Genomic DNA, 25,230 nt, shown 5'->3' with positions numbered 1-25,230 from the left:
ATTATGTTTTAAATATGTTCTACCGCGTGTAACACGGGCACTATCCTAAATCAATATTAGAATCTATGTTTCTTTTAAGAGATTTGAATCACTTGAATCTTGCTAATGTTAGAAAAGAAAGGGCACATTTGGATTTGTAAAATGAAGTTAGCGAGAAGGTAAAATGGTTGTTAGAGTGTGAGAACTATGAGTCAAATTTTGATGATCTTCTAAACTCTTTGGAATATGAAAATTAAATTTAAGGTCACACTTATTAAATAACTTAGTTATGCATGAATTTGTTGTTTAAATTTATTATGTTTGTTGACATGTTTTTTCACCCGTGTGTAACACGGGCTATACCCTAGTTTAAGAATATGGGGAGTGCTATGAAGATGTATTGCATTTACACGTGAGAATTAAGTATTCTAGCAAATCGGAATCCTAACCGGTCAGATTCCTTAAACATGAACTGTTACTCCAACCCCTTTGAGAAAGATAGTCTCCTTTTTGATGGGTTCTTTCTTTTGGAAATGTACTTCTTTTCGAAAGATCATATTCCATGAGCCTCAAATGAGATAAAAATGCACAACCTTAGTCCATCCCATTAGTGATTTTCCATGGATCGATCATCTCGTGTAATTAACAAAAAAAAAGTAAAAAGTAATCTTTTTGCAACCAAATATTACGACCTGTTCATTCCATCGACCCTTGGCTGTTGAGTTTTTTTATTAACATAGGGCACATGCCACTAATTTATGGGGTATTGGCTTTTAATACTCCCAATTTTCACTCGTTGGACGATAACACTCCCAACTAACAATGTGTCTTTCACCATTCCCAACTTGTAACATATTTTCTTCTATCACTCCCGAACTTAACGGACCATAACTCCGTTAATTTTTTATTGCTGACGTGGCATTTTTTTCTGATGTGGCTATCACATGTGGCATTTTTCTAAAAAAATTGTGGGTCCATATCTCCAACTCATCATCTTCTCCAAAAAATACCCTAACAACACACCCAAAAGGGGCCACCTGCACCTCCACCACCCACCCACCCACGTCGCCTATAACCGCCGCCGGTAACACCGTAGTACCACCATTTCCTTTCCAACACCCGTAGAGGAGAACAAGTTGTAAACAATAGTGCATGACCCATTTTTCCTTTCTAACACCCGCAGCACGAACCTCCAAATTTCAACCCGAGGTCGCTATTGAGGGTAGACTTGTAATTTTGTACAGATTTAAGATCTCAATAGGGGTTGGTTAGAAGGAATATAATCAAATCTTGAACAAATTACTATGATGGTATTTTCTTGCTTATAAGTGTAGGGGTGAAAGACGGAAGCCCGGTGAGAAACAAGGTTTCCGATCGATTGATGGAGGTTCGTCCTGCAGGTGTTGGAAAGGAAATGGTGGTACTATGGTGTTACCGGCGGTGGTTATAGGCAACGTGGGTGGGTGGGTGGGGTGGGTGGTGGTGGCGGGTGGAGGTGCAGGTGGCCTTTTGGGTGTGTTGTTAGGGGTTTTTTTTTGGAGAATATGATGAGTTGGAGACATAGACCCATATTTTTTTAAGAAAAATGGCACATATGATTGCCACATTAAAGAAAATACCACGTTAGCAAAAAAGACTAACGGAGTTAGTGTCCGTTAAGTTCGGGAGCGATAGAAGAAAATAAGTTATAAGTTGGGAGTATTATCGTCCAACGAGTGAAAGTTGGAGTATTAAAAACCAATACCCCCTAATTTATTGGCCATTCATTTAACTTTATTTTTCTTTTATAAGGCCACCCGTAGCGGGGGGCGATAAAATCACACCCCCCCCCCCACCCACCCAGGAGACAAAGGGGCGAAATGTTGGGGGTGGGGGGGCGATGAATTTCTTGTCGCCCTTCTTCCCTTTTGTTTTATTATTATTATAATTGTTTGTGTGTGTAATATATATATATATATATTTATATAGAAAATGGTTAAAATAAAAATACATAGTTTTATAGGAAGAGTAGGAATGACACAAAATTTAGAGTTAGGAAACTATGTAGTATAAATCCTTAATCCAAGGAAACTATTTGGTATTTTAAAAATTACCAATCTTAACTACTAGATCATAAATCCAATGACCTAGATTTATTCTTATTCTTCCTAGAAAACTATTTCTTTTTATTATAATCCACCCATATATATATATATATATGTATATATATATGTATTGGATCATTTCAGAAGTTTTTTTACAGCGAGAAATGAAGGTGTAACTCCATTAATCCCTAATTTCACTCACTTTCTTATGTGTAGGTGCATATGTGCATATGTATGTATGTAGGTACGTATGTTTGTATATGTGTACGTATGTTTGTATATGTGTATCTATGTTTGTATGTGTGTAGGTACATAGGTTTGAATGTGGCTCGGTACATGTACATGTTTGTAGGTAGGTTTGAATGTGTAATTAAGACGTAAATACAACCAACCTACATATATGTATGTAACATCATATGAAAGGGAGTGAAATTAAGGATTAATGGAGTTATACCTTCACTTCTCGCTGTAATATCACTTCTCGCAAGATTCATCCCCTATATATATATATATAAATGAAAACATAAAAATCCTACGTGTCGCGATGTAGTCGCTCCCCCTATTTTTTGGAGTTACCAGATTTGCTTGGTTTTTTAAATGGAGGCTTCTTATGCATTTGACCCGAATTCGTGGGTATGGGTCTCATCAAACCCAGATATTTTTTAAACGGGTTATAACATCTCATTAAATTAAAAACTAATCTCAACAAATATTTGATATAAAAATCCTATAAAGTAGGGATATACTAAAAATTAATATCTGATTTATTTAAAAAAGATATATATTATTTATAATTAAAAAACCAATTTTATAGTAAAAAATAAACGGGTCTCGAGTCTCATCAAACCCATATAGCTTTTAAACCGAGTTATAACATCTCAGTTATTTGTGAAACAATTTATCATCAAACCATAAGTATATTATTAACTTTCATACAATAAAAAAATAAAATTCAAAAAATATATATATATAGAAACAAATAATATAAAAAACCCCGTAATACGGGGGATAGAAAAGTATATATATATATATATATATGATTAGGATCATATGAGAACTTTGAGAACCATTTTAGGCCACAAAAAACACTCATTTTAACAAAAAAATAACTCGAAAATAAAGTGATAAGTCATATAGAGTGTCCATCCACACTAAGGCTAACCAGTAAACAATACATAATAGTGGGCGGCACCCACTGTCTGATGTGGTAGCCACATGTAACCTCTCACGTGAGGGGTTTCCTTGGAAAACACCCCCCCCCCTAAAAAAAACCTCCCCCATAAATGGTAATGTGTGATCTGAGGGTACTGACGATGGTCAATATGGTCATTCATCCCCTCATTTAAGGGTAACCAATCAAATTATTTGTAATTTTTTTTCTTTTCTTTTTCAACTTTTTTATTATTAAATAATAAAATGGTGAAGAATGATGGAGAATGGTGTATTTTCATGGTTGAAGAGTGTTGTTAGATGATGAGAGGAAAGCTAACACGGCGCATATGTGACGAATACAAGAAATGGTATTAAGGGGTGTATATCCCTTAGCTTAACCAAGTTTGGAATTCATTTGATGCACGTGTAAATAGTTTAATCATATTGAATAATGTGATTTGTGTCATTATACTCTAGTGGATTTGAATAATTACGTGTTATGATTATGCTTGTGCATATATAACTAGAGGTGTATAAACCGGTTAACTGGTTTTTTAATACAAGTTATTAACCGATCTAAATATTGGTAAAATCGATTTTTGACCATTAGCTGGTTTTCCAATCTCGAAAACCGTATACGACCAAATCGGTTAGGTTGTAAGCGAAACCGGTCAACTAATAAAAAATGGAAAAAAAAATTGGGTATTTAATAGAAAGTAATAAAAAAACTGGTTTTGATTAACCGATTCAATGGTCAATAATCTAAACCGGTTAGGAACCACCGGTTAGTTACGAGTTAGGATAGGTTGTTGTGCTAGCGGCTAATAAACAATTCTGGTTCGGGAAACCAGTTTTGTTCTATCACTACGTATTTATACGATATAATAAATAAAGTTTCTAAGTGTCACATGTCATCACCATTGTGATCCTTGCATAATTTTCCCTCTCATCTCTCATATTAAATGCATTTCTCTTTCTTATTAGTTAGTAATAATTTTGTATTTTTTTTATTTTTTTTCTTTAAATAATTATATTGATTTAAAAAGTTGAATACCGACATATATATGCTATTTTATTTTATATAAATATATTTTATTAGTTACAAATATTATCTTTATATACTTAACCAATTTCACACTGATTTTGAATAATATTTTTAAAAAATATGGTTTTAATTATATTATATTATTTAAATCATATTAAGTTTTTATAAGAGATGATATTATTGGATGAAAAGGAAAGATTAATTTAAATTCAAATTTCAATAAAATTTAACTTAATAAATACTAGTTTTTATCCCCCGTATTACGGAGTTGTTTTACATTATTTGTTTCTAATATCTAATATTTATATACTTTTTTGAATTTTAATTTCTTTATTGTAAAGAAATTAATAATGTAATTAGAATTTGATTATGAAAGAGTTTTACAAATAAATGAGATTTATAACCCGTTTTAAAAGCTATCTCAGTTTAGTGAGACCCGTGACCCGCTTACATTATTCGTTTCTAATATTTAAATATTTTTTTGGATTTTAATTTTATTTATTAATAATGTAATTAGGATTTGATGATGAAAGGGTTTTACAAATAAATGAGTTGTTATAACCCATTCTATAAACTATCTAGGTCTGGTAAGATCTATGACTCGCTTAGTTTTTTTACTATGAAATTGTTTCTTAATTATAAATATTTTTTTTAAAATCAGATATTAATTTTTAGTATATCCCTATATTATAGGAATTTTCATATCAAATATTTGGTGAAATTAATTTTTAATTTAATGAGATGTTTTAACCCGTTTAAGGATTATCTGGGTTTGGGAGACCCGTACCCTTGAATTCGGGTCAAATGCATGAGAAACCTCTATTTACAAATAAATCAATCTGGTGGCTTGAGAAGAAGTAGGGAGCAACCAGAGAGATTTTAAAGATTTCGTTTATATATATTATAGAAATATGATATTTACTAAATTACAAGTTTTATTCTTTCAAACCCTTAAAAGACATTCAGTATTTTTTTATTAATTTAAACGAGCGGGTTTCTTTAACCAGTAAAAGTATCCAACATGGTTCTGGTCAAAACAGTTAATGATTAGAATGAGTTTCGGTCCATGGGTTGGTATAAAAAAATTGGCAATTTACAACTTTTTTTTGATTGACTATTTTTAATCAACTCATCATTTATGTTAAGTTCACCATCTTAAAAATCCACAAAAATATAAACTCTAGATTACATGTTTTAGTTTTTCAGGCGGATAAGTCAGCTTATTACCTAGGATTACAAATGTTAGATATTAACACAATGTTTATCATATGATGAATTTACTTTGTATATCCTTCTATTTTTAAATATATATATATATATATTGAACGAGTTATACTTGCATCGAAAAATGAGGTCGTTCAAGATGTCACACCCCCATCTAAGGCCTAGGCGTGTGACCTATAGTTCGTATCGTTTTTGTAAATAAATCAGAGTTAAGGTTTATTAGCAGAAATTTAGTGTGGGTATATTATTAACACACACACATATATATATATATATATGCTTTAAGAACTCCAATTTTTTTAAGAACTCTAAGAACTCATCTAAACCAATCATTATTTTTGGGGGCATTTACATATTTCCCTTTTCTAAAATGATTTATTACATATTTCCCAAGTTAAAAAAATGAATTACATATTTCCCCTTGCTAATACATATATATTACATATTTGTCCATTTCATTAAATTAAGTTATTGAATGACTATTTTACCCTTATTTTCACATATGATTTATTTACATATTTTCCCATTTTAAGAACATTCACATACCATTTCCTTATTGTTTTTTTTATTATTATTTCTTTGTCTTTCTTCCGACAACAATTTTAACAACTAATTATTTTTCTATTTATCTATTCCTTACAAAATTAATTCTAATAATTTTCTATATAGAAGGTTGTCTATATATATATTATTTTCGGGTTTCGACTTAATCGAAATCAGTTCGGGTTAACAAAGTCTATATATCTATTATCAGCCAGATCTTACACTATCAATCTTACACAATTTTCAACCCCTAAACCACAAAGATATATTAAAATCAACATAAAGAAAAACAAGTACAACAAAGAACAACAAAAAACCATTGATATCAACGCTGGCCATTTGTTTTTTGAAAGTAAATTCGTCACTTCCACTTCCTTTTTAAGATAACTGTGACATTCGTTAATTTCGTGTCCGATTCGTATTCGTTTTGTAATCGTTCAATATGTAAACCGACCCGTTCTGTAAACCGAAACTTATGATATAATCTAAATGATGGATTTTATGTTACAGTATTGTTTTACACTTGTTGGGTCTTGAAAACATCCTTTTCGGTCCTTAAAACGCGAAAAAATCACTTAAAACGAACTGCAGGGACTAAATATGCCAAATAACAAAAGTTGGAAAGTTGGCCACCCACCCCCATCGCGATACGCGATGGGTGATGGCCTTCCCCGTCTATGCACGTTAGATCAGCAGCCCGAATTTTGTTGTTTTGTGTTTTGTTTTGATCAATTTTGCTTGCAAACTCTTGTAACTCTCACCCATATTTGACTACCAACATTACCCTATATATACACCACCATTTCCCTTCATTTTCCCCTGCTACAACTCCAAAATCTCTCTCAAATACAAAGATCTTAAGGTTATTTTCTTAGTGTTCTTGAAGGTTTGACTTCCAAAAGTCAAACTGAGTTAAATCTTTCATTCTAATTAGCTTATGTAGTCTTATTAATACTTGTTTATGGTTGTACAACATATATATAATATACACCCCCTGTTACCTTTGGTAGTTACTTCTCCGCTCTCGATCGGTGAGGTTTCGGACCTCGTAAGGCAAGGCTACATGGAGGACTTTCGTAGTCTTTGTTATATATTTTCCGCACCTAACAATCTAACTTTATTATTGCATACTAACCATGCCTAACTTCTGCTCATTTTAGTTTGTTTACAAGTTCCATGGTTATGGGTTCTAAGAGTCTATGCCTCGGTTTAACCGTAAATAGCTCTAGACCGTAAACCGAACTTTGCTTACTAGTTTTTGTTAAATACTTGTTTAAACATGTTTAATGTTAGATCTCGGTTTATAAAATTATTTTTATGAGTTCTATGGTTATGGGTTTGTAGATTCTAACCTCGGTCTTAACCCGAAACTATATCTGAATTGAAAACCGAACTTTTGTTTAAAGACTTTATTGTTAACTTTTTGGTTGTAAAACTTATGTATTTTCCTTTGTACATTATTATACAAGTTCTTTGATGTTTGGGCATGTGGAAACCATCTATGACCTTATTGTGAGATGGAAACCGAACCAAACCGAACTAAACCGATTTTTACTCGCTTAAGACACACAAGTGTGTTTTTAGCTATCAAGACTTGTATATTTCCTTAAAAATAGTTTACAAATTGATTGTAATTATTTTCTTAAGTGCTTGGAAATATTGGATCCAACTTGATCTCATAACAAAGATTGAACCGACAAAACCGAACACTTGCTTAACGTGCGTTGTTAGTTCTAAAACAATAGAATTACATACTTGGTTAAGTCTTATTAAGTTTTATTGAGTTATCTCATAACATTTCTTATTTTGGAAAGTTGACTTTGGGTTTAACGAATTATCAAGACCCGAACCAACAACCCGAACACTCGTTAAAACCCGCTTTAGTATCTTTATTCTAAAGGGACTTGCATTCTTGGATTTTTACCCACCTTATTACTTAACATAGGTTGAGTAAATATTAAGGTTAGATACTTTAACCCGGTTTCGAGCAAACTTACATTTTTAAAGGGTTATTATTATAAATTCGTAAATAGTTACATTTTAAACCTTGAACTTTAATTGTTTACATTTCTCAACATTTATTTTATTTAAAGACCTTCAAGACAACCTTTTAATTTAAGACTTTCTTTTATCTAGGCTTTGCTCATTAAACTCGTCGTTCCGGTTAACCTCCAACTTACCGACCTTTCAAGTTTATTACTTGAACGTGAGTACTTTTCCCGTTTTCCATCTTTCGTTTTTGGGGTGATATTGCATACTTATTCAAACTAAATGTTTTATACTTGAGTCTTAAACCACAAACGTTATTGTATACTTTACTTAAATAAATGCTCGATTTTGTGTTCTATGCTTACATGATTATATGCCTATGTGTTTATCGCTTTTGGTTGGTGGAACTATAAATCCTAGTCTATTTATCAACCCCTTATAGCAAGGTGTCGTTAATGTATGCTTATTAACGATAACTACAACATCCTAGGCTATTTGGCATCCCCTTATAGTTAGGTGTCGCTAACGTAATTCTACTAGCGATTTTATCTGTTTATCCAAATTATTGCTATTATTTATTGTTTCGTATACAAGTTGTGGCATTTTCTTATTATATACATATTGTTCAAAACTATGAAATTACTCACCAACCTCTGTGTTGATAAACTTTATTTTATGCAATGTTACAGGTTGACTTTGGTTGACTCGAGAACTTGACAAAAAACCTTATCAAGACTATTAGGATATTAGCAAAACAAACAATATATATATATATGTTACTTGTATTCAGTTTGTTTTGTATGAACAAGTTATGTGATTGTTTATTGATTTAGGAAATAAATGAGTTGATTAAATATTGTCACTTTAATAGTGTCTTGTGTTTTGGGCAATCTGTTGCACCCCGGCATGTTCCGCCGCCTTTGATAGGGGTGTGACAAGAACCTTATCATCACATCCTCAACATCACCATCTGATTCTTTCTCCCGCAAACCAACAAACACAATAACAAATCAACAAAGCTCATGACAAATTGATAAATGCATCATATTTCTTACATCCCAAAAGCACCCATGATAGCTCTGAACATACAAGAATACATGGAAGATACCCACCCAAAAGATCTGTTAGTTCCTTACCTGTGGAATATGCCCAAACGCAAATACCCACCCAAAAAATCGGATTGAAACATACAAAACCTAGAAAAAACGAAACATGGCAGTAAAATTGAAACCGATACCACGTGAATTACACAGGAACCGAAACCAGTGCCTGGGTCGAACAAAGAATCGAAATCGAAGAAGAGTTGCACTGTCAGGTCGAACAAAGAAGAAGCCGTTTGCCTTTAAGGTCTTCATAGTTTCTAGGCATTGTAAATTTGTAAATTGAATAGGGATAAAAGGGTAATTTAATATGAAAATGGGAATATGTAATTAAGGTTTTTAGTTTGAGAAAATATGTAATTAGTGTTGTTAGGAAGGGAAAATATGTAAAAATCCCTTATTTTTTAATCTTAAAAACTAAAATTTAAATGTTAAGGGCATATTTGTAAACTATAAATATTTCTCTCCCCAATAACACCTCTTTCTCTTTCTCTTTCTCAAAGTCTTTTGAGCTATTGACTGTTAAATCTTTAACAGGAAGAGTTTATTCAACTAAAATAACTCAAATCCCATTTTCACTTTGTACATTCAAAAATGAATCATCATCAACTAAAATTTTGAAGAAAATAGTTTGCCCGCCAGGTGTTCGACAAAATGCCTCAATGAAATAATCTTTGTTTTTAGTGTTTTGAGGAGGGGAGGGCAACGGGTGGTTGCTCTCCTCCTTCCTCTTTGGTTCGGGTGTTCATTCCTCAAACTCAACTCGAGTTTTGTTTTATTATTATTTTTCTTGGTGTGGTACGTGGCTACCGGGGTGTTTTGTGGGTCGGGGGTGGTATGACCGGGGCTATTGAGGAGGTTGTTTGGCCGTGTCCGTTTAGAGGCTTCCACTGTTGCCCGGATGGATTACCGGGGTCCAAGGGGGTTCGATTGGCCGCACATATTAAGCGGCTTCATTTGTCATCGGATGACAAGAAAGAGACCTTACGGGAGGCGATCTCGACAAATTTGGATTTGTTTATTTTGGTTGGTGAGGCTTTAAAGGTCTCGCGTAGGTGGATGTGTGGAGCGTGTATGGAGTCACGTGCTCTCCGTCGGGGGTGCCATAATGATGACGGGTCGGTCTGGTACAAGTGTGTCACGGGAGATGTGGAGGAATATATAGTGGGGATTGCGAAGCCACATGTTGGGAGGGAAGTTGTCGCGGTGGGAAGGGTGGAGGTGGATGTAGCTCTCCTTGAGCGTGTCTTCACTCTTCCTATTACGACTGTTAAAAACATTCCTCATAGTTGTCGTATGGCTTTTTCCCAAGCCTTAGTGGGTGCTCTGGGTAAGGTGGCGGCTATGCCAGAGTCTGTTGAGGCGTGGGTGAAACTGTTGTTGTTACCACGTTGCACCTTACAAGTTTTCAGACCTTCTAATCGTCAGCAACGCAGGTCTGGCAATAGAAAGTCTGAGCAATGCCGAATTATTCAACGGTCACTATCCGCTTGGGGTGACCGTGACGGTTTCTTTGAGCTCCTTATATCGCTTTTTAACCAACCCCTAGGAGATGCCCGGGTGGTGATACGTTTGTACCCGAGTCTGACAACGCCGGGTTGGGCGCCAATGTTAAACAATGTTTGCGAAAAGTTGCGGACGGGCATTTCACTGTTGCGGTCAAGGTATTATGCTCTTCAGGGGTTGCACCTTTCGGTAAGGATACTTTGAACGCTTTGTTGTCTAAGCATCCCATCATGGCACCTCCGATTATGCATGCTTCCTTGCTTTCTGAGTCTCCCCTTGTCGTGGACGTTGATAGTGTGCTTGGGTGCATTAAGTATTTCCCTAAAAGGACTTCGTGTGGGCGGGACGATTTTCGAGCCCAACACATTTTAGATGCGTTGTGCGAAGAGGGGTCTCCGATTGCGGATGGTTTGCTCAAGGCTATCTCTGCGGTGGTTAATTTATTTTTGGGGGGAAGGTGTCCTAAGGTGTTGGCAGAGTTTGTTGCGTCTGCCCCACTTACACTGTTGCTTAAACCGGACAATGAGATTAGACCTATTACCGTTGGGGCCATTTGGAGGCGGTTGGTCTCTAAGGTGGCTATGAGGGGTGTCGGGAAGGAGATGGCTAAATACCTCGGTGACTTTCAATTTGGGGTAGGAGTCCCCAGTGAGGCAGAGGCCGTGCTTCATAGCGCGAACAGGTTTCTAAATCAGTTTCATTCGGATGGGTCATTGGCTATGCTTACTGTTGATTTCTCCAATGCCTTCAACTTAGTAGATAGGACGACCCTTCTACATGAGGTCCGGAGTCGATGTCCTTCCATTTCTCTTTGGGTGGATTTTTTATATGGGCAGTCGGCTAGGTTATATGTGGGTGATACTTTCATTAAATCCACCACTGGGGTTCAACAGGGGGACCCTCTTGGGCCTCTCCTTTTTGCCTTAGCTTTGCACCCACTTGTTCACCAAATCAGAGATCGGTGCAAGCTTCTCTTTCATGCTTGGTACTTGGATGATGGCACGATTATCGGGGATACTAGAGAGGTAGCCAAAGCATTAGATATTATCAGGTCTGAGGGGCCTCGTTTGGGTCTTGAATTAAACGTTAAGAAAACAGAGTTATTTTGGCCAACATGCAATGGGGTGAAGGCACAGGAGGGGTTGTTCCCTTGCGGGATTGGAAGGCCGGTGCTTGGCGTGAAACTCCTTGGTGGTGATGTAAGCCAGGATGCGGGGTTTATCAGCAGTTTGGCTATGAAAAGGGCATCTAGCGCTGTGGAACTGATGAGCTGTCTCCCAAGACTTCGGGATCCTCAATGCAAGCTTCTTTTGCTTCGCTCATGTATGGGAGTCGCCAAGCTTTTGTTCGGTTTGAGAACGTGCCAACCTATGTATGTGGGGGAAGCTGTTTCTATATTTGACAATGGTCTTCGAAGGGCGATTGAGGACATCGTGGTTTGTGGAGGTCCGTTCTTTGGGGATCTCCAATGGAGGTTGGCATCACTTCCGACCCGTTATGGGGGGTTGGGTCTCTGTTCGGCCGAGGATGTATCTACATATACTTTTGTGGCTTCGAGAGCACAGTCGTGGTGTTTGCAAGACCATATTCTTCGGGGTTGTGATATTTATGGGTTGGACTCTGATTATGGGTGTGCGATGGATCGTTTACGTACTTCACTTCCAGATTTTGATCTTAGCGGGTTCTCTAATAAGGACACCGCCCCCCTAAAGCCCAACATGTTATGGCGAGTGCCTTATTTAGTGGAATCGTCAAGAGTTTAGAAGTGAAGTTTGATCTATCCCCTCGCCAAAAGGCGGTGTTTGAATGCCTTCGGGCTCCTCGGGCTCAGTATTTTCTAACGGCCATCCCCATTGAAGGATTAAGCCAACGTATGTCAGGTTTGGAGTATCGGGCTATCCTTAAGTACCGCTTAATGATCCCTATGTTCCCGACGGATGAACCTTGCCCAATTTGTCGCAAGGTCTGTTTGGATTCTTTTGGTGACCATGCGGTGCATTGCAAAGAATTGCCTGGCTTTAAATACAGACATGATCTGGTTAGGGATGTTCTGTGTGATGTTCTTAAACGGGCAGGGATTTCTGCTAAAAAGGAGGCCCCTGTTAACTTTCTCACGGATCCTCTTGAAGGGAGGTCTACTTTACGACCAGCTGATATTCTTGTGTTCGGGTGGGCAGGGGGGAAACACGCCTGTGTGGATCTTACAGGAGTGTCTCCTCTTGTTGGGCTCAGGGACCGTGGGTTTGTTGTGGGTCAGGCTGCGTTGAAGGCTGAATCGGGCAAAGTTGTTAAACACGAGAAAGCTTGTTTAGATAATCAACATGTCTTTCTACCATTTGTCTTTGATACATTTGGTTTTCTGGCTCCAGAGGCTGTGAAATTTTTTAGTAGGGTTCAGCGCGTCGTACACGGAACCTCTTCAGCTTCTAGGTCCCAAAGCTTCGTTTTTAGCAGGATTGGCTTTGCTATTCAAAAGGGGGTTGTGGCGCAGCTTGTTGCCCGTTTGCCTGCCACTTTATTGTAATCGTTTTATAGTAAATTATATAAAATAGCTGCAGAATTAATAAATAAAAATTTTGATTGGCTAAAAAAAATAACTAATTAACTTTCTTTCACTCTATTACTATCTAATTTTTTACGTATTTGATTGTTGTTTAAGTATAAAATTTGTCTTGCTTAACTGAATACGAGTGCTCATTGCATTAAATTGATTGATGATCAAGTCAGTAGCCCAACTTTTACACATATGTGGATATTGTGCATATATATAAATATACCATTTACATTTATGTAAATTTTCAGATATGTAATTTTTACATTGATTATCCATTTTCAAAACAATCATCTCATCCAATTTGCATGTGTATGTAAAAAAAAAGTAGATAGAAGAAATCAATATTAACTCAATGTTCAAATCAACATTTACACACAAGTGCATTAATGTTTATGCGTGTGTGTAAATAATAAAAACATAGATGTTTACATACATGCACCTTCAACATTATTTAAAAATTAAATAAGCGGTTTCATAGTTCCAAGATTTCTTTTGTACTTCACCAAAAACTAAACGAAATTGAAATCTTAAATTGGAAGAAACAACAATGGTGTTTATTAGAGAAAGAAAAGAGTAAATATAGGGATGGCGGGTAACCAATAATTGAGGAACGGTTACCTGGAAATTAATATGTTAATATCTCTATATTACCCTTCCCTCTTTAGTTTAATCACCTTGAGTTTCAATTTAATTACAAAAATGCCATGTTAGTTTTAAGCCATTGATTATATATTGAATGGTTTAGATGAGTTCTCAAAGTTCTTAACATATATTAAGGTTCTTAAATGAAACTCATCTTTTATATATATATATATATATTCAAAACACAGGATTATATAAAAACCCATTTAAAGTTTACAAAATATTTATTGTTTGTTAAACCACCGTTTACATGTATATTTATCAAAAGATTTATCTGAGCAATCAGATTGCCGAATGGCTACTTCGTTCCCAAGCACATATTCTTCATTACCTGTAAAACAGTTTAAAAATACGTCAGCAACACATGCTGGTGAATAAGCTGACACAAAAATATTTTATTTACTTAATTACCCCTCGAGACATAACTTAGGTCTCAGGCTATTGTGGCTTAGGAATAATAAGTTAAAAACTAAAACACAATTATAAACTTAAGCTCAACTCGAAACCGCTCAGCAAACATCACATCGTTCGAGATTATTTAGCTACCATCAGTATAAACGTGATTACCCTCTCTCGGACATTACTTAGGTCCGGACAGTCATGACGGAGGCATAACCAAGTGTGGCACGGTATGCCCACCGTCTAACAACATATGAAAGGATCCAGATAAACGTTCACAACAGCCTGAGGGCCAACGACTACTTTTGTTCATAATGTTTTAGAGGTATGTAATCTCATATAATCAATTTAATTAACTACATTAAAATAGTTATAAAAGTTTGGGGCGTATTCACCTTTTGTTTTATCAGCTTCACTTCACTTATTGAGTTCGTCTTTCTTGTTATCTCGAACCTATAGTATGAGTATAACCATTTTTTATTACTAGATCAACGATCTAGCTTAAGACCTTTAGTCATATTCGCATATTATTTTACCTTGAACAACTTTACTTTATTAAACATATTCGAACCTTTAGTTCGATTGTTTATTATTTCAAACATTACGTTTCTTCATCCCAAAGAAATGTATTTTTTCTTATTTCTTATTTCTTATTTCTTAATTCTTAAAGAAACTTTTCTTGTCTTACTAAAACCTTTGTTTTCAAATAAAAAATTTTATTTATTATAATACTATATTTTATTTCTTGGAAATTTACTTTATAATCTTGATTATACTTTCAACGTATTGAGTATACCATCGACTAGGGTCTAAGCCCATTTTAATATTATAATAGTATAATAATATTTTACTTGGGCAGAACCCCTACCTTGATTAGCTTAATAATCACCTAGACTCTTGGCAGTACTTCCGCACTTACATGTTTATCGAGATATTCTTAATCAACTTCTTTGGCATGCAAATCGAAGCGACGTACGGTGGTCGCCGAGTCGTGCACGTACTTCGAGGCGGAATGTCGATTGGCGCAAACTTCAAGGAATCGTCGGTTGAGGGTATAGATTACGAGGTAAAGAATCGTCGGGTCGAGGAACGAATTACGAGGTAGAGAGAGAGTATTTTAGAGAGATTTGATGATGGTGTGATGAGAATGAGGGCCGGATGCCCTATTTATAGAGGCTGGCCAGCTGACCCATTGCGGTACGCGATGGGCCTTGCAACGGATCCAACGCGTATCGCGATGGATCTGCGGCCATTTTATTATTATTATACTCCATAGCGATACGCGATGGAGTTTTGGACGTCCATCGCATATCGCGATGCCGCCCAGTAGTCGTGCCTCATCATCATATAGCTTTGCCACGTGGTGCCACGTGGCGTGACACGCGTCGCAGCTTTTCAGACCACATTATCTCGATACGCGATGACGTATTGGTTATGGATGATCGCGTATCATGACACCGGCCAAGCTGGGGTTTTGTGGCATACCCATCGCGGTACGCGATAGGTTGTTTTCTGATCCATCGCGTATCGGGATGCGTCAAGAAAACAAAATTTTCAATTTTGGTCCTTTAACTTTGATATCTTGTCACTTCTTGGTCTCGCTTCCACTTTCCGTAAACATTAAGGCGGCTCGCGGAGATGCGAGCGTGCGAAGTGCAAAGTGCGTCATCAAAGCACTACATTGCACCCATCGCCCAAGCCCGTGCGCGTCGGGTGCTTCGCACCCTCCGCTAGGACCACTACTGCATGCATGACATATATGAATGTTACATTGGAAACTCATCTCCTTATAAAGAGCTTCCAAATATTTCATTTTTTTCATGTGGGATGGACTTTATCATCCTTATTTATACTCAAGTGAAGGAGTTTCATTTTCTTTCCTTTCATGTGGGATGGATTCATTTCCCCCCATTTCTTTAATATGGAATTCTTTCAACTTAATATAATCTATATATATCTTGTAAAGAAATAATATAATCTATATATATTATTATTTCTTTATCATATTTATCATTAAAATATTTTTGGGCCCTTCTATTTTTTCAAAATTTACATTTTTAACCCAAAAATAAATATGATATTTTTCGAGATGCTACACAAGAAATTAGCAAACGTTCGCTACCTATATTTCCGGGAGATGAAAAATATTACCAATATTTAGATGGTATCTATTAGACATAAAATGATACGGTACAAGAAAGTATTAGTTTCATGATGTTTTAAATGACCTCTAAATATAAGATTGTCAAGTCATAGGTTTGTCCTAAAAGACGATGTTGAAGAGATGTTGCTTAAATGGCCTATGAAATGAAACTAAACTACATGTGAAAATACAATATGATAACCGTATTATAGAAGTCAAAATCATATCCGGAATAATACTGGAACTCACACTTTTATTCTTAAAAGAAAATCCTACACCTTTAGATAAAATTATTAATTTCAAATAATTAAATTTTCACTTCATTTTTGTTTTGTAGTGAAGATCAATAAAAGCTAAGAGCAATCAATATAGAAAGTAAACTTACAAATAAAACTAAAAAGATTGTGTATAAAGAAATATTTAGAGATTTATTAATTTTCTAATAACTTTCTATTTTCATATTGTGTAATGTGTAATTTATTTCTACCATATAATATATCATTATATTTGTTGAACATTTGTATTTTTTGTATTTCAATTCACATTGTGTTATTATTTAAATATATTTGTTTATTAAAACCCATGTGCTACACGGTAAGGGTGTTCAAATTCAGATATCCGAAGTTTCGGACAGTGAAACGGATATCCGAAATTCTAAAAGAAAAACTTTTTAAATTATAAAACAAAAGTATACAGCACATCTCATCCTCAGACTCAAAAAGGAACTTTCACAACATCTCATCGTCACTACCTCATCTTCCTCTCGTTCTCCATTTCAGATGAAGACATAACCTTGAAATCGAAGCCGCCGAACTAAGATGAACACAACCATGAAACCACATATGAAGAAGAAAAGGTTTTCGGGGTCGAATGTTAGATTCAAAAGCGATGCGTTGGTTTGGGGTCGGAACCTAGGAGGTAATCCGGTGGTGTCATGGTGGTGCTCTGACCAAACTTAGGATTTGGGAATATAAATGAGCGGCGGTAGTAACTAGTAAGGAGTGCAGGGTTTTATTAGAAGGATATATGTGGATATACTTTTATAAAATTAATAGTAAAAAAATATTAAATTTAATATTTCGGATAGTTCGGATATCTGAACTATCCGAAAAATCACAGAAATGCTATCCAAATCCCGAATATCCAAAATTTCGGATAGTTTGGATTCGGATTTTCGGATAATTCAGATACGGATTCAGATTATTTTGAACACTCCTATTACACGGGCAACTAACCTAGTAAGTTATAATAAAGAGAGCATGAATTCCATGACAATCTTGGCCCGGACACTCTAACTTTAGATGAACTGCCTAATCATATTTACATTTCTAATTTAAGCCCCAAACATACAAGTAGAAGTGATCCATTTACATGTAAAAGCGATACTCTCTGTTTTCTACCATCAACATTTTAACTTGGATGCACACATGAGAAATTGATTTGATCCTTTTGTTAGTGTCGTAATTTACTTAAATCCAAAGTCCAAATCATAAGTTTGTTCGAGCTACTCAGTCGGCAAGTGTTTTAGGACATTATCCACTGGGCGAAAAAGGATTCAACACACAAAGGACCGACTAGCTATTTGGTACGACCGTGGAGAAAATTTATGACGAAGAATATTAAATATACACTCTCAACTACTTGCCTCTTTCAGGACTAATTTCTAAATCATGGCTAAATAATTCAATACGCATACTTTCGTCTGCGATCAAAGTAACTCAAAACGTGCTGCAATTTGCACTTGAATTCCTTCTGTGACTGCTTGTTTAAGAGGGAGGATGAATGTTTCTAGTTAAAATAATCAACACCATCTATTAACAAAGTAACTAGTCAAAAACAAGATAGAATAAACACAATAATTGCTCATTCCATTTCTCCTAAAAAAACAAATCCACGTGTGAAATTGATAACCACTTAAGAAAATACAAAAAATCGGAAACAAAAACTCTTATCCACATCATATGGTCTCTCCGATTCCACCAGAACCTTTACCTTTCTCTCTCTAAAACTCTTTCTTTCTAGAGAGAGAAACAAACTCCATCTCCTTCACCTCTTCCTCCCAAATGCTCACTCTCCACATTTCCCCCAATAATAATAGTCAATTGCATTAATATCAATAATAATAATAATAATAATAATAATAATAATAATAATAAACAAGAAGAAGAAGAATGGCTTTCCCTCAACTCCTCCCACCTTCTTCCTCTTATCTCAATCACCCCAAAAACCCTACCTTATTCTCTTCCCCAAAACCACACAATTTTAATAATAATAATAATAATATTCATTTCCATTTCAATTCAATCACCCGTCATCACTACCGTCACCGGAAACTGACATCCACCGTCCGCTGTTCCTCCGAAAACTCAAACTCACATTCGAAAGACGTTGTGGAGCTACCCCTGTTTCCGCTTCCACTCGTCTTATTCCCCGGTGCAATCCTCCCATTACAGATCTTCGAATACCGTTACCGGATTATGATGCACACTCTCCTCCAAACCGACCTCCGTTTCGGCGTTATCTACACCGATGCCACCACCGGTACAGCCGATGTCGGCTGCGTGGGCGAGGTCGTTAAGCACGAGCGCCTCGTCGACGACCGCTTCTTTATCATTTGCAAAGGCCAGGAGCGCTTTCGGGTCACCAAAGTTGTGCGAACGAAGCCGTATTTGGTCGCGGAAGTGGTGTGGCTGGAGGACCGCCCGTCTGGGAACGGGGACGAGGATTTGGAAGGACTTGCGAGTGAAGTGGAGAGTCGTATGAAGGATGTGATTCGGTTGTCGAATCGGTTGAATGGGAAGCCGGAGAAGGAGGCTGGGGATTTGCGAAGGAATTTGTTTCCCACTCCCTTTTCGTTCTTCGTTGGGAGTACGTTTGAAGGGGCGCCGAGGGAGCAGCAGGCGCTGCTTGAGTTGGAGGACACGATGGTGAGGTTGAAGAGGGAGAAAGAGACGTTGAAGAATACTTTGAATTACTTGTCTGCTGCTTCGGCAGTTAAAGATGTGTTTCCATCTTCTTCTGCTTGATCATGAATTTCAAAGTTTGTGATTCTTATAGTTACCAAATTAGTAGTTATTATTTGTTGTTTTCAGTTTTGGTTTTTATTTGTAAAGATTCTAATAGTGAAACTGAAATTATCTACAATCATTTCACATATGTTTCGCAACAATAACAAAATATATAGCATTAATACATATTTGTAAATTGTAAAGGTTCTACAACAGCCATGGTAAACTTGGATGATTCTGAGCTACACTCTCATCATATGCTTTAATAAATATACCTACCAATGGTTTATGAATATGCTAAGGAATGGAACATATCAAAGAAATAATATATGATATGACCTTCAAAAGTATCGCTGAGCGAGGGAACTCTGACCACTTGATCTACCAAAATTGCTGTTCTTCTTGGGCTGTATTGCAAGAGTACCGTTGCCTGTTTGCTGCAAACATGTTCATATGATGTGTTTAGATAACTTGACTTGTTTATTGAGTTGTGCTTTGTTTCAAAAACATCAAATGGGTCGAATAAATCTCTTTTAGCTAACTGGTGTTGGGCCAAAACGTGTTGATTATACCGAGTGCCGGTATCGTGTTGATACCTTGACAAACCGGACCGATATTTACCAAACAACATTGGTACCGGTGTCGGTATTATTGAAAAAACGTTATCGATATTCATTTAACATAATACCAAAATTCAATTTTATAGTTTCTGGTTTTGTTACGAACTCGCAGGTGTATGTGTGTAACTTTTAGTTGATTAGATCTCATACTATTGTCAATTATTATTTTACGTGTCTGCAGTTTAGCACACTACAACGCGCGTGTGTGTAAATATGTAATACTAGTTTAACTCGTTTATCGTAAAAGCTTGAAAAAAAGAAAGAAAGAAAAGGTGTAAGTAGGTCAACCCAACGTCCCAACCCGACCATGTTGCCACTTCTATAGTAACTACAGACAACAATGGCAATTCACACATAATAATCAAGAACAGCTTAAAGAAAGAAATATCAATGAACTAACCTTGAGGCACAAGTTTCTTTGAGAATCACAAATAGGATAATCAGAAGGGCAACAGTGTCGCTGATCCTTACAACACACAGAGGCGTTCAACTCACAACACATCCATTTCAAGCAAATCCCAAGAACTTTTGTAGCACAACAACACGTTTCGCCTTCACCACACCATGTAAACAAGTTACATTTGACTGGTTTTGGAGTCGGTGATGGTGGTGGATTAGGGCTTGTTTTTATTGGATAAGAAGCCAACATGTTAATCCCACATAACCCATTTGAATCGCCTATGTTCCGTTGCATGTACATGTACCCATCCACTCCCCATGACGTTCCCCATGAGTTCTTTATTATCCAATAATCAACCCCATCTTTGGAACCGTATCCTACTATCAGCACCGCATGATCTAAAGCAGTCGAACATGGCCCGGTGAATATTCCCTAATTATATATTCAGTAAATCAATAACTTCATACTTCATTTCTTTAAGACGGCTATTAAAATTATTACGGTTCATGAGCACTAACCTTTGAGTATAACTGAAAAGCTCGCTCACTGCCACATATACCTACACTCACATGCTGAATTGCAACCGCTTGAAGCAGTTGAGCTTCATTATTTTCAGGGACATCAGTGTAACCATCAATGGTAACATGTGTTTTCATCTGCAGTATTCTTGACCATCAGACAAAGTAATATAAACATAAAAATGAATACAACGATAAGATGGAATGATGGATTTATTACTTTGTTTTTGTTGCAGCTAGTTGCTCGTCCTTGATACGGATAATCCTCTTCGGTATCAATCCCTTTATTCTTTATCACAAACTCAAAAGCATAATCCAAAAGTCCACCATCACATCCACTGTTAAAGCTTCTATCGCAATCAACCAACTCCTGCTCTGAAAGACTGGTAAGCGATCCGGTTACTATTTGATTAATCCCCTCGATTGCTCCTGTAGCCGAAAATGCCCAGCATGCACCTATCCAACAAACATAACTTTCTTTTAACCCATTCATCAAACAAACAAGAACTAATTACAATTTACAGAATCAACACCTAGGGTTTCAGAAACACATCTTCGACTACAATCGATAATAACTTAATAACAACATTGATCAGTGGCGAAACTTCCTTCCCCCCCCCCCTTCCCTTTTTTTGCTCAGTAGTGTAAATTTACATGCTTTCGTCCAAAATGCATAGTGTAAATTTACTCGTGTTCGTCCGGAAACTTTGAGCCCGGCCCCATGTTTATGAAAACTTTTACACATATTGAATCCCCCCCCCCCCTTTATTCCCATTTTCGTCCAAGCTAAGCCACTGACATCGATTAACCTAATAATCCGAATCAGGTATATATTGAATTTGTAATAGTGAGATAAATATACCACAACTTCCTTGATCTTTGACCTTAGTGACGGCTCCTTTCTTTCGCCAATCCAGCGATTTCGGTATCTCCGCAGACGACTGAATACCCGAACCACCTCTATTGAGTCTGATCGGATCACCGGACGGATGAGACACCGACAAGCCGCGTAACCGAGCAAGTTTGAACTCATGGTGAGTGAGATCCGCAAAGGCATTGAGATCAAGCGAATAAGAAGAGTTTGAATGGGCGTTGTGACGGAGAATGTAATCGTAGTTGTCCTGGAAGACGTTGAATCTGTATAAGTGTTCTTCCTCTGTTGGGTATGATTTGTTGTGGTGGTGACACCATTGTTGGAAGAGATCAGAGGTTGAGATGGTGGTGAGAGGTGATAAGATGAAGATGAAGAAGATGATAATGAGTGGTGGAATCCGCTGTGGCAGACGCACGGTTGGAGATACAGGGGACTGTGTGTGGATGGATGACGGAGGACGGTAAAGATTAAGGAAGTACGGGAAAGGTCTCGAACTTTGGATGTGTGGTTTACTGTTAAAAGTTAAAAAGTCAAAGTACACGTGATAATTGGTGTTTTTGGGAGTGTTTGTTTGGTATGGCTTAAAAATCATGGATGTTTAAGTAGGATATGTTAAAGTAGCCTCATCATTTAATCACTCCAATCACACATCTACCAGATCACTTATAAGGGGGGAGGGGTAGAGGTGCACAAATCGGGTTCAAATGGAAAACCCGAACCGGTTCCAAACCGGTTTTTCATACCGGGTTGTAAAATGGCACCGGTTCCAATCAAGAACCGGTTCGGTTCCCGACCCGAACTGATGCCCAGATATGCGAACTTTTAAGAACCGGGTAGGGTATGAACCGGAACCGGTTTTTACGTAAAAACCGGTTCCACCGGTTTTTTTTGAAATTTAAATATTAGAGCCGTTAGGAACCGGTTCCAACGGCTATATAGCCGTTTTTGACCGTTGAAACCGGTTTTTTAACTATAAATAGGTTATTTTCTTACTATAAATAGCAAGGTTTGTTTGTTTACTTGTTAAACCACTTCCAAAACTATAAAACACACTCCAAACCACAGTTAACCTTAAACCGACAACAAATGGCAACCAATGATGACGTTGTTATGGTGATCGAAACAACAAGATGCCCCGATGTTTGGGTTCATTACGATTTGTGTCTCATGACCGACTCACATGAGTTGGCACGTTGCAAATATTGCTCGAAGTTTCTTAAAGCAGGGTCCAACTCGACATTACGAAAACATACGAATAAGTATTGTCGAGAGAAAAGAAGATTGGAAGCTAAAAAAACGGAAGTGGGAGAGTCGTCCGGCTCTACAACCCAAAAATAAGTATTCCCGGATTAAAACGACGGACTTTGTTTTTTATGTTTTAGTTGTTATGTTTAGTATCGTTTATGTTTTAATAATGTTTGTAATAGTTAGTTTTTAAATATAGGAAACAAGTTATATATAGGTTTGTAATAGTTAGTTTTTAATGGAAACAAGTTATATATAGGTTTGGGCATCAAAAACCGGTTCCAACGGATCTATTGTCTCAAAAATCGGTTCCAACGGCTATATTACCGTTGGAACCGGTTCCAACGGCTAATTGGTGTCTAAAAAACCGGTTCCAACAGCTATATTACCGTTGGAACCGGTTCCAACGGCTAGTTTGACTTTTGTTTGACCCTTCAAAAAAAACCCGTCGGAACCGGTTTTTCCGGGTACGAACCGAACCGGTTCCAATTAAGAACCGGGTAGGAACCGGGTTGGAACTGGTACTGACATACAAATAGGAGAACCGGGTACGATTTTCGGGTACAAAAATACCCAAACCGGGTATTGTTCCAACCGGGTTGGAACTGGAACCGGTTCCGGTTCGGTTCCACCAGTTAGGTTCCGGAACCGGTTTTTTTTGTGCACGTCTAGGGAGGGGTGGTGGATGTGATGGCATCACTCATCACACATCTCACTCAATCAAATGGTACCACATCACCAACCTTAAATCCATCACATGTGATGGTTTTTTACTAGGGGTGGTAGTGTGATGTGATGGTGTGTGATAGTTTTAATAATAAATACTAAATTAAATAAAAAGAAAACAATATTACATTAACTAAAAAAAACAAGATTACATTAAATAAAGACAACTAAATTAAAAAAAAAAACGACAAAAAAAACCCTACGGCCCTTCCCAACTCCACTTGTCGCATATCTCGCGTTTGCGTTAAAGTATGAGCGATTTAAAGGGTTCCTCAAGATGTTCGTGCGATTGTAGGAGGAAAGTTAGATCGCCGTTTTTTTGTTTTCATTCAAATGGTTGATATACTTCTCCTCACGTTTAATTTTTAAAATATGAGTCTCTTTCCTTCGCTCCTTCGTCTCGGCCATTTCCGCCATCTTAGTCGACTTGTATTCGATGAAGTTTTCGGCCACCGCTTCCTTTCCAAGTCTTGACGGTTCCCCACTTTTCTTGCGATTCGGCCGTGTGGGTGTGGGTATGTCTTCGTCGGGATTGTCTTCGGGTTCCTCGTTCAAGTTTATGTTTGGCATGTTGCATGATAAGCCGCCGGTAGACGTTGTGTAGTCCCCGGACTCGGAAGTTTTTGATCTTTTTGAAGAAGATCCTTTCTTCCTTGGAGCCGTTGGTCCGTTCAAATCGACCAACGAAATCGGTTCCCACTTCGCGTGATGTCTCGCAATCTCCCACGCTTCCAAGTGGGAAAAATCCCTACATTTGTAAGCTTGGACATATTCGGCCAAAGCGTTCTTTATGATAGTCGCCTCGCTCGCTCCGCTTTGTGGAGTTCGGGACTACAAAACATTTAGAAAAAATATATATATCAAACTATAAAAATAAAGTAATAGATTATAAAATAAATAAACTAAAATAGTTACCTCTTGGACGTAACAAGCATTAAATTTTGACATTTTTTTATTCAAATCTCCCCACTTGCCAATCATTTGATCCTTGTTTTGTTCGGTTGCGCCGGGAAGTTTCGAGAAATGTTCTTTAACACGTTTCCAAAACGCTTCTTTTCTTTGTTGGTTTGAGTGTTTTTTTTATTCGGAGCAATGTAAATAAGCCTTGGTCAAGGCGACCTCCTCATCGGCCAACCAACGCCGATTACCTCTTTGATGCGGCTCCTCATTCGCGGAATTATCTTCGTCCAAATTTTGCACTTCGTGACGAAAAACACTTGCAAATTGATGTATAACCTCGTTATCGTCTAGAGGATTGACGGACATTTGAGACGATTGAGACGGTTGATATCCAAACGCTTGAAAAGCATTATGTGGATAATTTTGGGTAGAAAAAGGTGGAATATAAGGTCGGTTTTGATACGATTGGTCTTGGGACGGTTGATAATAACGTTGTTGTTGGGAAGGTTGTTGATAGTTTTCCGACGGTTGAAAAGGTTGTGGATAATAAGGTTGTTGTTGGGAAGGTTGGTTTGTGTC

At 36.9% G+C, this 25,230-nt stretch overlaps 2 protein-coding genes across 2 annotated transcripts; one reads left to right on the top strand and one right to left on the bottom strand.

Moving 5' to 3' along the window:
* Positions 1-18,521: 18,521 nt before the first annotated feature.
* LOC143605045 (uncharacterized) lies at positions 18,522-19,514 on the top strand. Its single transcript, XM_077081306.1, has one exon. It carries the CDS (start codon positions 18,532-18,534, stop codon positions 19,384-19,386), a length of 855 nt encoding a protein of 284 aa, XP_076937421.1. The 5' UTR covers positions 18,522-18,531; the 3' UTR covers positions 19,387-19,514.
* Positions 19,515-19,577: 63 nt separating this feature from the next.
* LOC143605047 (low-temperature-induced cysteine proteinase-like) lies at positions 19,578-24,321 on the bottom strand. The gene is made up of 6 exons (XM_077081307.1): positions 24,098-24,321; positions 21,769-22,292; positions 21,127-21,362; positions 20,907-21,044; positions 20,389-20,820; positions 19,578-19,805 (listed from the first exon to the last, which is right to left on the bottom strand). Exons 1-6 carry the CDS (start codon positions 24,319-24,321, stop codon positions 19,710-19,712), a joined length of 1,650 nt encoding a protein of 549 aa, XP_076937422.1. The 3' UTR covers positions 19,578-19,709.
* Between the last annotated feature and the right edge of the window lie 909 nt (positions 24,322-25,230).

This window comes from Bidens hawaiensis, unplaced genomic scaffold (assembly GCF_021521415.1).
Source record: "Bidens hawaiensis isolate Kalapana, Puna unplaced genomic scaffold, B.hawaiensis_p1.1 tig00067765_1, whole genome shotgun sequence".
In the NCBI taxonomy this organism is placed as follows: Eukaryota; Viridiplantae; Streptophyta; class Magnoliopsida; order Asterales; family Asteraceae; genus Bidens; species Bidens hawaiensis.
The sequence above is the reverse complement of the archived record's forward strand: the minus strand, read 5'-3'. Positions and strand labels throughout refer to the sequence as shown.